This window comes from Colletotrichum costaricense (genome assembly GCF_030867565.1).
Source record: "Colletotrichum costaricense strain IMI 309622 chromosome Unknown Scaffold_28.1, whole genome shotgun sequence".
NCBI lineage: Eukaryota > Fungi > Ascomycota > Sordariomycetes > Glomerellales > Glomerellaceae > Colletotrichum > Colletotrichum costaricense.
The window spans coordinates 378,936-394,613 of record NW_026848257.1 but is presented as its reverse complement, the minus strand read 5'-3'; the positions used below and the strand labels follow the sequence as shown (position 1 = coordinate 394,613).

The 15,678-nt window shown below is 53.9% G+C and overlaps 3 protein-coding genes across 3 annotated transcripts; all 3 read right to left on the bottom strand.

Moving 5' to 3' along the window:
- Positions 1-941: 941 nt before the first annotated feature.
- CCOS01_16258 (uncharacterized protein) lies at positions 942-4,643 on the bottom strand (the record flags this gene model as incomplete). Its single annotated transcript, XM_060464395.1, has 2 exons — positions 942-4,336; positions 4,541-4,643. The coding sequence occupies 2 exons, from the start codon at positions 4,641-4,643 to the stop codon at positions 942-944; spliced, it is 3,498 nt and encodes a 1,165-aa protein (XP_060305159.1).
- Positions 4,644-9,709: 5,066 nt separating this feature from the next.
- CCOS01_16257 (uncharacterized protein) lies at positions 9,710-10,344 on the bottom strand (the record flags this gene model as incomplete). Its single annotated transcript, XM_060464394.1, has 2 exons — positions 9,710-9,740; positions 10,256-10,344. 2 exons carry the CDS (start codon positions 10,342-10,344, stop codon positions 9,710-9,712), a joined length of 120 nt encoding a protein of 39 aa, XP_060305158.1.
- Positions 10,345-14,440: 4,096 nt separating this feature from the next.
- On the bottom strand, positions 14,441-15,271 carry CCOS01_16256 (uncharacterized protein; the record flags this gene model as incomplete). Its single annotated transcript, XM_060464393.1, has 3 exons — positions 14,441-14,483; positions 14,844-14,968; positions 15,077-15,271. Coding segments are annotated over 3 exons (363 nt in total), but the record flags the coding sequence as incomplete, so codon positions are not given.
- Positions 15,272-15,678: the final 407 nt, after the last annotated feature.

Genomic DNA, 15,678 nt, shown 5'->3' with positions numbered 1-15,678 from the left:
CCGGGTTTCCTGCGCAGGGAAAGCTGATGGACCACGTGACCAACCTCGTTCGATGTCCTACCCCGGTATTTTGCTACACGAAAATTACCAGAAAAGCCCTCCAACTATGTCAACCCTTAAGTCGATCGACGATGACATGATTAATAAGGCTGTGCTGGGAACACTAGCCTCAACCGCCCAACAATGCTTCAGCATACCTGAGACGTGGCAGTGCCGCGGTAGGGACTAGTGAAGCGAATTGCCAATGTGCCATTCAAGCCGGAGGAGGTTGACCGGGAGCCAATACTTGACTTTCAGGTTCGAGCTGGCACATCGCATCCGCAAAAGAAGTGGAAAGAAAAAAGAACAAACGCCGCCCCCCATCCCAATCCAATCCAAGATCACACAACTCCGATCCAAACAGGCTTCTTCCTGCAATGAAGACTCCCTGAGACGTGACAGGCACCAAGTCTCTGAGGGACTTGTTCGATGCAGAATGACCAGCCCGGGTGCGGGGTGGATGACCTTTCGTGTTCACTCGATGTAGCTTGGGAAACAAGCAAACTTTTTGATGTACAGTATTCGTCGCTGCGTCGTATTCTGATGAAAGAATGATCGGGTCGCTTGACAGCGTCAACGTAAACAATGGCGGCGTTATAGAATGCCGTGCTTTGAAATATGCTTCCCAGCCGGGAACACGTCGTAACGTCATTTAGAAACTTTTGGCTTTTCCCACAAAAGCGTCGGGTATTTTGGTTGTCGGTTCCATGTATCGTAATTTTCTCGTTCTTCGGCCTCCAGCCCCTTTTTGCGTCCCGTCGATATCTGCAACCTCGTCCATCAGTGTGCCCTCTAGCAACAGAACGTAGTCGCCGGTAACTTCCAGCTTATCTCTCCCTCTCTCGTCCAATGAGATCAGTTGACCGTTATTGGCATCCCACAAAACCTCGTACATCAACACCCTAATCGCAAGGAATAACAGACTTCTCGGCCCTGGCTCGCATGTGAGTAGCGTGAGTCTCGAGGCATCGGGCCATCAAGTGAGTGACTGGCCAGACAGCAGCTTTATCGAGCATGTAGGCCGTGACTCTGAGAATTTTGGCGGCGTGACCTGCGTGATCGTCCATTTGCATTCTTGTATCGACGCCTGCGATGTTTCCTTGTACAAGCTCAAGGTTCATCTTCATCTCAGCAGAGGCCAACACCTCCTGAACCTTGCCGAGCAACTTAACATCTTCCTCCTCCAGCAGCATAATTGCAGGGACTTGCGATAGGTCGACCTCATCCTGACCGAGAATTCCCAGGTACCGGCCTACTCGATCTTGCAAAGTTGCGACCCATTCAGCCAGAACCTGAGCACAATCAAATGCGCACATGGCTGACTGTAAAGGCAACTCTCTGCTGGAAAAGTCCGCAAATGTGACACCTAGCTTGTCGGACATAGCGAGCGAGTCTGCTGCGTAAAAGGCGGCCTTGCGAAGATGCTTCTCTCTACGAGAAGTGGACCGATTTGGGGCAGCCTGGGCCTGCGGGAATTTGACGGCAGAAAACTCTGGAGATGACGATGACTGGGTCGCCGGGGACTCGACGAATACGGAGCTTGAGACCGAATTATCAGAGTGATCTGTGCCTGTCGATTCCGGGTTAGAGGCAGGTGAATGCTCGGCGTGCTGGACAATTTCGCTGCCCCGGGATAGCTCGTCAGCCATGGCATCCCAATCACGTTGCCAAAACTTCTCCTTCGAGCGGGCGAGGTTCACGAAAAGTCGTACATAGGCCAAGTCGAGAAGCGGAATGGCATCGGCAGACAGCGGTCCAAGCCCGAAAGGGTTCGGTCTCTCAAGGCTATGGTTCGGATTGCTTGCCCAGGCTGCCTGCCAGGCCTTCAGGGCTGGCTCAATGTGGCGATGCATCTTTTCGGTTTCCTCGTTGGTCCATACCTTGTTGTGATGGCGCTGACGGGTCTCCCAGATGTAGTTGTGAAGTGCGTTGATCAAGATGAGACAACCAAACGTCGACGGCTTGAGATCGCTCTTGAAGTCGTTCACACCACCTTGCCCGATTATTTGTTGGCCATTCTGGAAGGCAAGCTGCTTCTGCTGCTTCTCGTTAGACCTGAGTAGGTCGCCCAAGGCTTCGTGGAATGTCATCCGGTTGTGGTTCGCGGCACGGACACCACCCTTGGCCGCGAAGGCCGTGGCACTCTCGGCAGCGAAGAAGTCCTCATCGCAAGGCAAGTCGAGTAGGATCTCCGAGTTAGTCAAAGCGGGAGTGTGGTTGTATGCCGCAACCAGAAGGCTTGAGAGGATGAAGACGACGTAAAGGGTACGCTTGCGTTCCTCCATCACCTTCCATTGGAGCCACTCCGCATGCTCCTCGGAGTCCGACCGAAGGCCGCTCCACGTATCGTCATGCATGTGGGTATCATGAGCTTCTGTGGATTCCACGCGAATGGGGCGGAGCAAGTCGGCAGCTTGGGCCAAGCTGACAAGAGCAGCACAGTGGGTGGAGGCGATATCGCTGGCCGTCTTGTCTCCGCAGTTGTGGCCGTAGACGACATTCAGGAGCATGGCTTGCACCAACCATACCGGGGTGTGAACAGAAGATTCCTGGTTGTGAGACGTCGGGTCAGATGCTGGAGCTCTCCGTAAGTCGGCCTTTCTCACGTCGGCTTTCCGCCTTTCCTCAAGGTACAGTTGAATCATTTTCTTGGCCATCTCGAAAAGTTCTCGAGACTGGATGTGGTCCATTTCGTACAAGGCGCCAATGGCAGACATGGAAAGAATGAGACACCCGCTTCCACCAACAGTGTTGGATCGGTTGGCAGCGGTGGGTGGCATCTCAAAAGTCAAAGTGGGAATGTGCAAAAATGGCAGATGAGGGTGGAAGTAACGAAGGTAAGCGCCAACATATCGTTGTAAGTCTTGAGTGCTAGGTAAATTCTTTACATGGTCTGGAACACTGTTGGCTGTGTTCTGAAAGCCCGGCGACATTGGCGAGCTTGGAGTCGCAAATGAGTATCTCCGTCCACCAAAGGGAGAGCACTGCGAAAGAGCACCAACGATGGCACCTCGGGTCGTTTCCGTAATGGTGGAGACGGGCGACACACCGTGGTTACCGCCGTTCAAGGACGAGGGGGTCTCTGGCCCTCCGTTGAAGTTGAGCGCTTGGTTGAGGTTTTGCGTGTTGAGTCCGGAAACCATCGACGGACTGAGGGAGCTAAGAGAGGGAGGCGGCGTCGAGAAATAGGCATCGTTCATTTTCTGCGCAGCAGGTTGTGGTGAGACGGGTGCTCCGTTTAAGAGATCTGGGAAGACCGAACCATTGAGATCCATGGCAAACGGGTTCGGGACCTGGGGAGGACCCATAACGGCCGGTTGCCACATTGAACTTGTTCCTGCCGGAGCAGGATGATGATTGGAGCCGTCCACCATTACATCGCTAATGCCACTTTGGCTGGTGGTGCTAATTGCCGAGGGACTCGAGCCGTCTACGGCGTTATCGGCGCCCTGAAAAGACATCTGGTGCTCGAAGCCGGTCAGCCAGTCGAAGCTGTCGTCCAATTGCGTCGCCGACATATCGCCGGCCAGGCCGTGGGGAAACGGCGAAGCTTGGTCCATGGCCATGGATTGCGGCGAATCATTGTAGTGGAGCGCGTTAGGGTTGATGGTGGAGCCCGGGCCGAACAGCAGACCCTCGAAGTCAAAGTCGGGATTAAAGACGGCCATGGGAGGCGCGGTCCGCAAGCCGCTAAAGTCCATATTGTTGATGCCGTGCGTCTCGAGCTTTGGCAAGCCGTGAGACATGCCTCTGTGACCCATTGCAGCCGACATGCCGGCAAAGTCCATGTTATGCACGGGCAACCCCGCGAGGCTGGGGTGACGGCTGTGTGTGCCAGGAGGCATGCCCCGCGCTACCTGTGCGTTGGCTGCGGCAATCATCTGCATAGCGTTGCCGTCGACATGGCTGATGGTGTTTGCCCTGGGCCGCATCGAGGCAGCAGCGGCATTTGCGGCGGCGGCAGCATTGGGACCAGCGACACTGTTCTTACGTGCGCGGGCTCCAGGTGCAGCACTGCTGGCACTCTCACGACGATTGCGAGGACGTGACGAGGGTGTGGTGGTCTGATGAAGCTTCTGCTGGTGTCTCAGCAGCAGATCGCGACGGGCAAAGCATCTTGTGCACTCGGGACACTCGAAGGGCTTCTCTTTTGTGTGGGAACGCTCGTGACGTTTCAGATGCTCCAATCGGGCGAAAGAGCGCTGACAAGTCGCGCACACATGAGGGCGGGGTTTATCGGTCTTGGGAGGAGGGAAATTGGCAGGTGTCTTCGTGTTGACAGTAATGGTAGAAGCTACTAAAATGATTGCGAGGACATTGTCAGCTACGATCAGGATCATTCAAACAAAATTGAAAGGGTCGATTGCATTGCATTGCATTCCTCGGAAAGCCATGGGCGGTGGACAGGTGGTGGTGGGATTGAATTGAAAGGCGGGACAAGCGGGTGGGAACAGGAGGGGCAGTTTTTGGAGGGGTGAGCAAGGTGAGGTGCGACTCATACCACTGTCTTCGGTGGTTGCGGCGGCAGCTGGGGCCGGAGCTGAAGCGGGAGTAGTCATGCTGGAGTTCTTTTCGACCTTGACCTCGCTATCGTTCATGGCCATACTTTTGGAGTTCGTAATCGTCGTTCGTCGTGATCGTAAAGGCAAGGAGGTGGAAGGGGAGGTTGGTTGGGTTGAAGAAGGGTCGGGTTGCTTTTTGGGGTGGTTGCTTGGACGCAGCTCGGCGGTCGGGAGAGTGCGCAATAGCAACAAGCGAGGGAAAGAGGTGGGTTTAGATAAGAAGAAAGTGTACGAGAGGAAGTGAAAGAGAGAAAGATTGATTGTGTGCGATCGAGTTATTGGATGTTTGTGGTGTGTGTGTGGTGTGTGTGTGCGTGTGTGTGTGAGTGAGAGAGACTTGGATTGAGGAAGAGGGATGGCGGGGTGGATTGGAGACGGGGGGTGATGGAAAGTGCCCAGGTTGTTTCGGGGTGCGGCGTTTAGTTGGAGGGAGAGGTAGACAAGAGGGAGAAGTCGCTGTTGGAAGCCGAAGTTTGCATGCTAATTCCAACCCAGAGTATCCGCAGTCAGAGAGTAGGTGAAATAGCAAGAGTCGGAGAGTAGGTAGATAGTGGGCAAGGAAGAAGAAGAGAGAGAGAGGAAACAGGCCAGCAAATGGTTTCCTCGGTCTTGTCTTGCTAGTGTCCTTTGTTAGGTACTCTCGTGTCTTGGTTCCTCGTATGGCTGGAGGGGAGAGCTATTGAAGCTTTTGTCGAACGAACAATTCCCACCGGTCGAAGCAGTTGCTTGGAGAAAGAAAGGAAGAAGGGAAAGGAAGAGGAAGCAAGTGGTCAATGGTGGGAAGGGGGAGTTGAGGTACTTGTTAGGGAAAACGCTCGTTGCAGCCCAGCCTGGTGTGCATCTGTGGGCAAAATGAGAAGAGTGGAAGGAGCGAGGACCACGGGAGTTGGTGTGGACTGCCTGCCACCAAAAAGCAGAGACCAGCGAGAGAGAGAGAGAGAGAGAGGGAAAGAGCAAGAGAGATGCCCGTCAAGTCAAGCAAGAGCGAATGTGTGCGTGTGTGTGTGTGCGTTGTGGGTGTGTGGGCGGGTACCTAGTGTGAGGTACTGTCCCTTTGGCGATGGGACGTGAAGGGTACAGGTAGGTAGGTACCTTACCATCGAGCGTCCGGCAAAGTACCTCGGTCAGTTTGGAAATACTGTGTGCTGACCGGGGATGGGACTGGTACAAGGTTGCAGATGCCCCACAAAACGCGAAAGCAGGGTCCGTCGGTGGGATGGGAGATTTGATGGATGGGAAAGAGAGCGACCGCCGCAGTCACGACTCACTATAGCTTAGCAATATAGGTCCCTTAGTCCCGTCGCAGCCTTCCCCATTACTTGAGGTACTTGAGTATGGAACCTAAGGCACCTATCCCAAAGAATCTTCCATGCCCATGCGCTGGCTCAATACAATCACCTGCGAAATACATTTGGAGAAGAAGGCTTCGGAACCTGCTCTCCTCGTGACCATAAGAAGAAATCTGGTATTATACCGCACAACTAAAACTATATGGTTCTTGTCTTCCAGGCAGCTGTGGGCACCTGCTTCTTCATTACCTTTCACTAAGGCACCTCACCTTACGGGTCACCTTACCTGGGTACTAGGTACCTTGCTCAGATACGTACCCGAACTTTCCTCGATCCAATAATTCCCGGGTACGTACACAGCAGCCTGAGATGGCAAGGTCAGTTTTACATGGCAAACATGGCCCGGGCACAGTGCGGCGGCATCACTTGACCGAATAGGAACAAAGTACCTCCAGGGGTCGTACCTCACTCTCTCTGCTGGTCTGAGGTGGTCCACCATTCCTTCCTGTTTCCTTTCTCTCCTCCTTGCTCTCCTCCTTGCTCTTCATCCAATGGCTACCTTAATTAGGTACATGCCTCTCAAGAGCTCCAGTCCGTCACCAATCACTACTCCGTACAGTCTCTTGAATATCCCCGTCCGGGCTGTAGTGGGGGACGGGGGCATCACCTTGCCTTCTTCCATGGAGTCCAAGAGGCTCCATGAAACTTGCTGGACTAACGGATACTGAATTCCATCCGTCCTCCTCTGATTACCAACTTCTCGTTACTTGTTGAAAAAATGACAAGTGGTACATAAGGCAGTGAGGTAAGATGATGTATTTAGACCTCGTGCGGAAAAGCGATGGACAGACTGAGTGAGGCTGAGGCACTTCGACACATTTCATGTTCGTACGGATACTTCCCACACCGAGCCGAGTTATGCTACCAAAAGACGGAAGCCTCACCACGGACGAATGGGCGGACGGAATTAGGGTCTAGAATAGATGACTTGGCACGAGCACATGACTTGACCTCCAGCTTAGGGAAGTATCCGTACGATCAGGCTGTGCCTACCTGTGTACGGCTTCCGGATAGACTTGGTCAAGATAGGTACGCACCTCACTCGACGGAGAAGAGTAAAGCACGGAACTTGAAAGCAGTATTCATATCCAGCTTCCACAAGATCCGCAAGTCACTCGACTTCCGCTGGCCCTTTAGTGCTAGCTGTCCATCCGTACAAAGTGAACGCGAAAAGGCAATAATGGTCTTGCGTTCCATCTTGTCTGGAAATTCCATGTATACTTTCTGCTCGCTGTCCTGCATTCCCCTGCCAAAAGAATTAGCGTCTGCTTACGCTACGGTTTCCTTGCTACCTGTAGCCTACAAAGCCTGAACCGCTAATTGACTGCTTTTCAACTTTCCGCCAACAGCTTCATTCCCGCTTTCAGGTTACATGGCTACACTCCCGCCCAGAGCTAGCCCCCAGAACAGACTGGTCAGGGGGACACCAGTTGAGGGTGAACAAGGGGAGGCTGGTATGGGGGAACCGTTGCAGGCTGAAAGCAGCAGGCCGCCGTGCCCTCCAATACACAAAGTACGGACGGAGTACTACTGTGTAGACCTTGGACCACCTCGCCAAAAAAGATGACTCGATCCACCGCGGAGTCGGGAACCTTGAGCCTGGAGTCTTGAGCCCGAAGCCTGAAGCCTGAATCACTTTGGATAAAAGGGGGCAGGGCTGTAAATATGGACATGGACATGGGCTCGGCGGTGTTTCCTACGTAATCGGGTCTGGAGACCACGTCCCGTGCGCCAAACGGTCTGTTCTCTTTCCTTGGGCAGCCTGCTTAATGCCGGGGTTTGACGTGCGTGGTGGTGGTGGACTGGGCGATTTCAAGATGCGATACCGATTTCACAACAGGACCATCCTATCCTTCAGCAAACAAGGCTCCTCTGTCTGTGCCGTAAGAATACTAAGTGTGTGAATGCCCATGCTTATCGCACGGGACACTGTCCGATGGCGAAATAGACATGCGACACCTGTATCGGAGGGTCGGACAGCTCGGCAAGGCGACGAGACTTGGGCCCGACGCGTGAGCCTCTGTGAGCTTATTCGACTGATGCCAACGACAGCGCCAGAGGTAAAAGGAAGGGCTGGTCGTGGCAGAAATAATCAGACGGCCAGACTGAGTTTTGCCCATTGTCGATGTGCAAGGGGAATCGGCACGAAGCCGTTACCGCTGGTATTCAACCAGCCCATCCCGGGCTCTCGCGTACAGAGCTTGCCTCAATGCTGAACAATACCCTGCGGCTCCGCGATGCTGTATCGCCGCGTCGTGATCCGGGGCATTCGTTGCCGGCCATTCACCGAGGGGGGGGGGGGCTCTCTCGGTACGTTGTCATGTTGTCCATCGCCCGCCGCCGCTGTCGTGGTTAGTCGTCCGCGCGCCTCTGCCAGCTGCCGTGGTGTGCCATGGCTTTCTCTCACATTTCATCTGCATAAGGTACAGGGAAGCCAGGGCAGATGTTCGGAAATAGAGCAACTGCCCAGTACCTCAAAGCCTCGGGCTCCATGGCTTTTCTTCGCACGGAGCGCAAAGTATCGGTAGCTAAAGGTCTCGTCGAGGCAGGGCAGTCCGCGTCCAGTCGCATCACTCGACATGCCAGGCCTGTCGTTGGCTGGCTCAGCGGCAAAGTGGATTGGATGGAGGATCCCGCGCTGGATATTTCATGGCCCGGGGTTGTTCCAGAGGCAGGCCAAGCCTGGCCCGGGCGAGTGTCCGCTGCGAAATTGAGTTTCCCACTGGTGCTCAGCTAGGATATGATCCGAAGCAAAGACGGTGTGTGACGCCCGGTGAGGTGTGAGTGCTAAGTTAGGTTGACTAGTTGAGTGGTGTCGCACACCTACGCATACACCGGCCTGGCATGGCACGGCGGATACGGACAACCAAAGCAACACACCCTTTTTTTGTTCTTTTCTCTCGACGTTTCTGGTGTATTTTCCTTCTGTGCCTGGCTGATCCGGTTTGTGCGGCATTGACAATCAAAGGGATTTAGCTAGAAAACAAGCTGCTGCGGTAGCTTGGTGCGTATAGGGATTGACCGTATTCATCCTGTTTCTGCCCTGCCTGACAAGAGCCATTGCGATGAAATGCGAAACACACGCGAACAGGTCAGGCCGCTGTCGCTCACTCAAATCGACGTGCTGACAGTTGAGGCCGTCAGCTCCAGCCAATGGCAAAGAACTCCGAGGTAGATCGAGACCGATAGCCGGAGAACGAAGTGGCCGTGCTGCTGATAGGCCCCGTACCCTTTTTGGAGGGGCAGCTCTAGCCTCTAGCCTCTGGGTGCATTGAAGAACGCAGCACCCTCACCAGTCCATGGCAGGAAAAAGGAAGAAAACAGTCCAATGCTAGTGGCTGCAATTGACACACGTCTGGAAGGGAGCTAGGTAGGTATTGATGTACCACAGTAGAGCAGAAGAGAGATGGGAGACACTTGGATACATCGGTACCAAAAGACGCTGATCAGGGTTCTCCGTATCCAACACGGTGCCTCGTGGTCAGCCGGGTTTGGTAGGTACATCGTCCGCCGTAGCCCATGGCGGGACTCTTCTGTACCTCGGGCCACTCGAAGAAAGCCGGGAAGAGCAGGTACCGAAGTTTCTCGTCTTTTGTGGATGCAGATGAGTTGTATTGATCTGTAGGTGGCACCAAGACAGCAAGGCGTCCAGACTCCAGTGCGTGTACTTGCATATGTGGGAGGTAGGGGTTTCCACATCGTAGCCAATCCAGCGCAAGTTAAGCAGCCCGTAGTGCAATGGAAATGATGAACGAGGTATCATCGAAGCGGCAAGATGAGGTCAGTCCAGCTGTTGTTCATCGTCAGTCTGCGGTTCGTATATCTAACTAGACTCTGGAGTAAACCGCCTTGGAAATTGACGAGACCTTGATGCTTGGGTTGCTTGAGTTGCTTGGATCGGCTGGCGCATGGTGAGAATGTACGTGTGGCCTGGTGATGAACGGAGTTCCCTCGCTGTGCCATTGAGAATCCGAAGACAGGCCACAAGTCGGGATAGGTATGGAGGCCGTCGTGAAAGCTAAGGCTAGGTAAAATGAAGGGTTCTGGAGGCTGAAGCACCCGCTCATTCCAATCATTGCTGCGTCGGTGGCCGATGGAGCCATGGCCGAATGGCATGCATCTTCTTCTTGTTTCTGCTGCATGAGGCCCGTTTCTGTTCGCATGTTGCAGGTTGCAGACGACTCTGCATCAGCATCAGCGCGTTGGGTATCTGATGGGCCAGCCGACGCTCAATGGTGGGCTTCCGTGCTCAATTGTTGCTCATCTCTGATTCGACATGCGGCAGCGGTTTATTGTCCAACATACGTTTCTCGTCCAGCGTTGAAACCTAGGGCGAAGGATCCTGGAATAAGAGACTCAAAGTATGTCGACAGCCATGGGAACAAGGTGTTCATTGTTGTTCGATATAGTGCCTGGGATGGTGCAAGTACAGCAGCGGCTGAAGCCCGACAGGTCGAGAGGCGCCGACCAGCAGAACTGAAATGGTAGACGGGGAGTTGTATTGAGAGAACATGTCGTCAGGTAAGCAGAATCAGTCGATCGATTTGCGAGCCCGCGGATGCTGGTGGTCTGGCGGTGCTGGTGGATTGGAAGCTGGGGGAGCAAGGGCGTTGTCGCGAGAGACGCCGTGAGTGGCTGGCGAAAATGGCGGCACCCTGCCTCTTGCACGCTAGCGCTGCTGCGTCAAGCTGCAACGCAAGTGCAAGTGCAAGTGCAAGTGCAAGTGCAAGGGCAACTGCGAATGGATAGCGACGGAGTAGCTGCTTGGAAATGTGCAGGTGCAGCTAGGTAGCTATCCAATTCCGAGGGAACTCGGGAGGGCCTATCTGGGGCCTGGAGGTCGAGGTGCAGCAGGACAGGGCCGAGTGCATGAGCGGATGCAAGGCAGTTCGTAGTTGTGTCGTGGATCGTGTGCTAAGGTATTCGTAAGGCACGACTCAGAAGAAGCACATTATCACACCTCTACGCAGTGGTGTAAGTGGTGCACCCTGCTTGTTGTCTGCTAAGGTGCTATGTGATCTGGTGTATGATTTGGTGTTTAGTGTTTGAGACAAGAAGCAACGTGAGGTTGAGTTCCCCGTCCTCGGGCTGTGGAAAGGCACGTGCCTCACATGGTGGAGACACCTACCATCGATGATTGGGTGACCGTGCCACCATAGTAGATCCCACCAAGCACAGTGCGGCGGGTCCCACTCTGTCGTTCCGTGGTGCAGTCGCAGGAAGGTACGGAGCAAGGAGTATCGACTACCTGCTTCTCATGTTCGTGACTTCCTTCATAATGGCAAATGCTGCCTTCCCATTACCTAAGGTATCACTTTATTTCCATTCACCTCCACGGACAATAGGTACCCGAGAGAATGGAAGGCACGATGAACACCCGACATCCTTATCTTATGTCCACTCACATAATGAGGTAAGGTACAGTATCAATAGAAATGTCAAGACTCGAAAGCAATTCAGGTCCAGGACCCAAGCCTGACGTTTATTCGGCGCTGGACAAGTATACCATGTACTCCGTGCTCTATGCCTAGGTCCCTTGCCTAAGGTACCTACTTGCCTTTGAAGCGTGGCCTGCAACGGCAAGACCCCTGTTGCCTTGGTTCTCGGGCCAAACTTCTTGCCTTGTTCGCATGTCTTCGGTGGCTCCAGATGTCCGAGAGGGTCGTCTCTTCTTTTTCGAGAATCAACGCTCACCGGCGGCCGCAACATTGACGACCATCCTTTCGCATCGCATCCACCCACGCCGTCGCCGCATTCCCAAAGCTCGTGATCGAATCACGGCCAGCTGTCATGTCACTCCATCCTAAGCCCGTTTCCTCGTTTCGAGCCCTGGGCACAGACTCCACCTTGTCACACTCCAAGACTCCAATCTGAGGTGGAGATTCGTTCCCTCACCGAATCACCCACAAACCCAAGCATCAAACTTCTCCACGCCAGACTCCACCACCACCACTCGTCGCCACTGTCACACTCTCCGTCACAACCACCACCAGTTCTTCAGCACAAGCGGTTTTGCCCCTCCATCCGCCAGATGAGCACATCCTGACATGGCCCAACCTCCTGCTCAGTCCACTGGAAGGCCATAGCTCGGCCCAGCCATCGACTTTGACAGCAATATCTCCGATACGGCTATCGGTACACTACGGGAAACGGGAAGCCCAGATACACACGGATCCTAACTATGGACCCGTCTCGGCTACGACGAGTGGGTTTCTCTGACTTCCAACCCTGCCAGGCAGCCGACCCGACTTCATATCTCGCCGCCGCCGCCGCCGCCACTGGGGGTTCATAATGCATGAACGCCTGTGCAAGCTATGGTCAGCATGCTCCGAAGTGCAAACAACACCGGTAGTTCCAGGGCAACTCCTCAGAACCAAAGCGACACTCGCACATCGTAGTAGCGTACGGATACAAAGATGAGACAAGAAATGATACGGCTGCACCGTAACCTTTTCCCACTATCGCCGTCTGCTCTATATCTCTCCATCTCTGTCATATTGACTCATTGACTTGGGTGACGGCGCTCTGTAGGCTCAATGCTCACTGGATCGGCCGCTGTACCCGATCAAAGTTGTCAGCAGCCTGCGCCGTCCTCTTAGGTTCCGAGGCCGGCGGCGGCCTCTTACTACAATCGTATTATTTACTTCCTGCGCACACAATGACGGCTTTGCCTCGCTATCAATGGGCAGTCCAGAAACGCGAGACACTGATGCCACTTGTCTCCGCTCGACTGCAGATGTCCATATATGCCCGCCGCCCGTTGTTGTCCGCCAATGACACAGACCGAAACACTTAGACAGAAGCACAAGAGGGTCCAATTCGCTGAAAACCCCATGGCACCTCAATTGTCAGAGTAAGAGTCACACGGAGCTAGCAGGGCTTGCCTGGTAGTACCCGCGATCCAGATCCCTCCACTCTGCCAAAACTGCGTCACAGCTTCAGATCTCTGCACAAAAGCATTTCCTTGCATGCAACGTCCACCGAGTATGGAAGAAGAGAAAGAGAGAGAGCGGGCGAGCATATAGGCGGCCGAGACACGGGCTGACAGACTGAAGATTCTCTTAGAAGAACAGGCCGGGTCACTCACTTTCTCCATAGCTTGAAATGGTTTCCAGCTCCGAAAACCAGCTCCGGGCCACCGATATTTGAGCTGCGCTGGCGACAAAAATGATATCATTCAACATAGATACCAGTGTGTCCTGCGTAAAGAAGATGACTTTCACCACATCGCCCACGCATACATCTTACATCAAGAAGGCCCTGGGGGACATATCACCGTCCTAGATGTGTTAGCTGACTGGCCAGGCTTTCTGTGTATAATCATTGTTCGCGCACTAAGCATCTGCCGAGACTCGTTGGGTCCGTGTTTATCAACCTATATCAAGATCTATCACCGTTGAATCTCACGCCAGGACGCGAAGTGGCAACGGTGCTCTCACCAACATACGAATATCATCTGCTCGACAAAGAGCTTCCAGTTTCTTGCCTGTTACAGTACAACTCACAGCAAAGCACAAAAACCTCCGATCTGTACTCTATTAATAACGGTGCCTACACTAGAGGCACAAAGTCGAGACCCATAGAGGCCCGTCGATCTTATCCAGCCGCCTTGGTCCCGGAGACGCACAAAAAAGAGACATTATCAAGCAGGTACTTACAACCATTCGGTCCTCCATGTACCTCCGACAGTGTTGGCTGAGACCGGAGCTCACTGTGCTTCCTCGACATGGGCCGGGGTCTTAGCCCGCACACCTTCACACGTTGCTGTTACGTCGGTGGAGCTCCAGGGTCGCAGACTGGAATTGGACGACGGGAAAACGCAATGATTCCTATCTGCAAGTCAATAGATGGAGGGGCTTGGCTACCCGCCCTCATTGTCCAACGGCGAATCGCTTGGGTGGGCTTCTTTGCCCTCCTCCAAGGAACCCTCGCAATAACCTCCTGTTAACGACATGTCATGCTGGGGGAGCCCGTCGGTGACTGGTATCCAGACTTGGGCAGGGCCCTCTCGCGCGCTTTCCGATGGAACTCGACATTGAACATATTATTCAGAATCTAGAGCTGTCGAAACTTTGTCGCAAGCTCGCTTACCACTCGACTCGCCCGACACAGGATACGAGATTGAAGGACCCCGTCGCTCTGCGTTGTACAGCCCACACTGTTGAAACGAATCTTGCTGCGACGATGAGAGAAAACGGCTGAGCAGTAGACGCCGGCGATGCCGCCAACATCTTGACAGCGCCCACGCTACGGATACGCTACCGCTACCGCCTCTGTTCACGGCGACGCCCGGACCGGTCAGGGCACAGCAGAGAGCCTAGCGATTTGGGGTATCAACGGCTTAACAAGCCACCCCTGTCCCACACCCTCGTCCGTTGTCCTTGTGACCTCTTCCGATACTTTGTCAGCTCAGGGATATGAGGTTCAACGCCGGCTTACCTGCTTAGGGAGACGGACATTTTATCCTTGGACGCAGCCAGCAATGCCATCTCATCCTTGGGCGTGGTGATACGTGCAGCTGTAGCACGCTTGACTTGAGAAGAAATTGTTTTAGCTACCCAGTGCCAGTCCATCGACGGTTCCAAGTCCCATTTGCTTCAGGCATTCTGATAGCGTTGGCTTCCGTCACGGGATATCGTTGCCGGCATTCTATCTCAGACACGAGCTCCCCTCCAGCGCCAGGTCCAGGGCTTCTTGTTGGAAGACGGTGAGCGTGGCCCGCAATAGCAACGAGGATCAGCGCGGTCACGATTTCTCACCGACGGCGCAAATAAGTGACGTCCCTTACGGTCTGCGTCAGGAACGAATACCAGCGGCCTGGGTGTCTTATTTCAGATGGCACACTTTACGGCTGGCTGACGACGATCGAAGTGCCAACGGATCCATCCATTACAGTCTAAATAAATTTCCTGATTGCATGCTGGGCTGTCCATCACCCGTCCTTGCTCCCTGTCCAACATCGATTGCTGCGAGTAGCTCAGCCCGCGCAATTGGCCCTTGTGCTCCCGATCTCAGGGCCTATGAACCGCGTCTTCGCATCAATACAAAATCTCGCGCGTTTCCGTGGCCCACGCTCGCCGACTTGGTATTCATCGAGAGAGAAGCATCGTATATTTCAGCACGTACCATGCGCTTAGTATTTTCGGCAGAGTGTGGGGAATGGGGATTAGCTCTGCTCAGCACGGTGGAACGACTGCAAGGATTCAATGGTGTGGTGGTAGCCTGGTAGGTACTCACACAAGCTCTCGACGAATCCTCAGAACGTGCTTGCGGAGCTTCCGCCGGCGTAAGCACGAAAGCTTGCTCAACAGAAGATGTTTCTACATACAACTTTGCAAGCTTTCAAAGCTTAGGCTACGTTTGTCCTGCCACTATCAGAGCAACAAAAGAATACTGGATACCCCAGCGGTACAGTTACAATGCAAGGCAATTGAACCATGGCCATATCTCAATCGATCTCGGTACCAAACAAAGGTGACATGAGCGTAGGCGAAGGTCAACCGAAGTCTGCTTCTGCTGCTTGCTACTTGGGCCCAGTTTCATTGACAGAGACAGGCAATTAAAGACAGGTTGCTCCTGTATCCGTAGACAAGGCCGCATCGAATCAACCATCTGTACGACATAGCTTCGCGGCTCGGCACTGTCACCCTTCCCTCGACTGCAGATTCTCCAACTTTTCCCCAAATTACTCTAATCATCGAAGGGGGTATCGGGCTCTACCCTAGCCG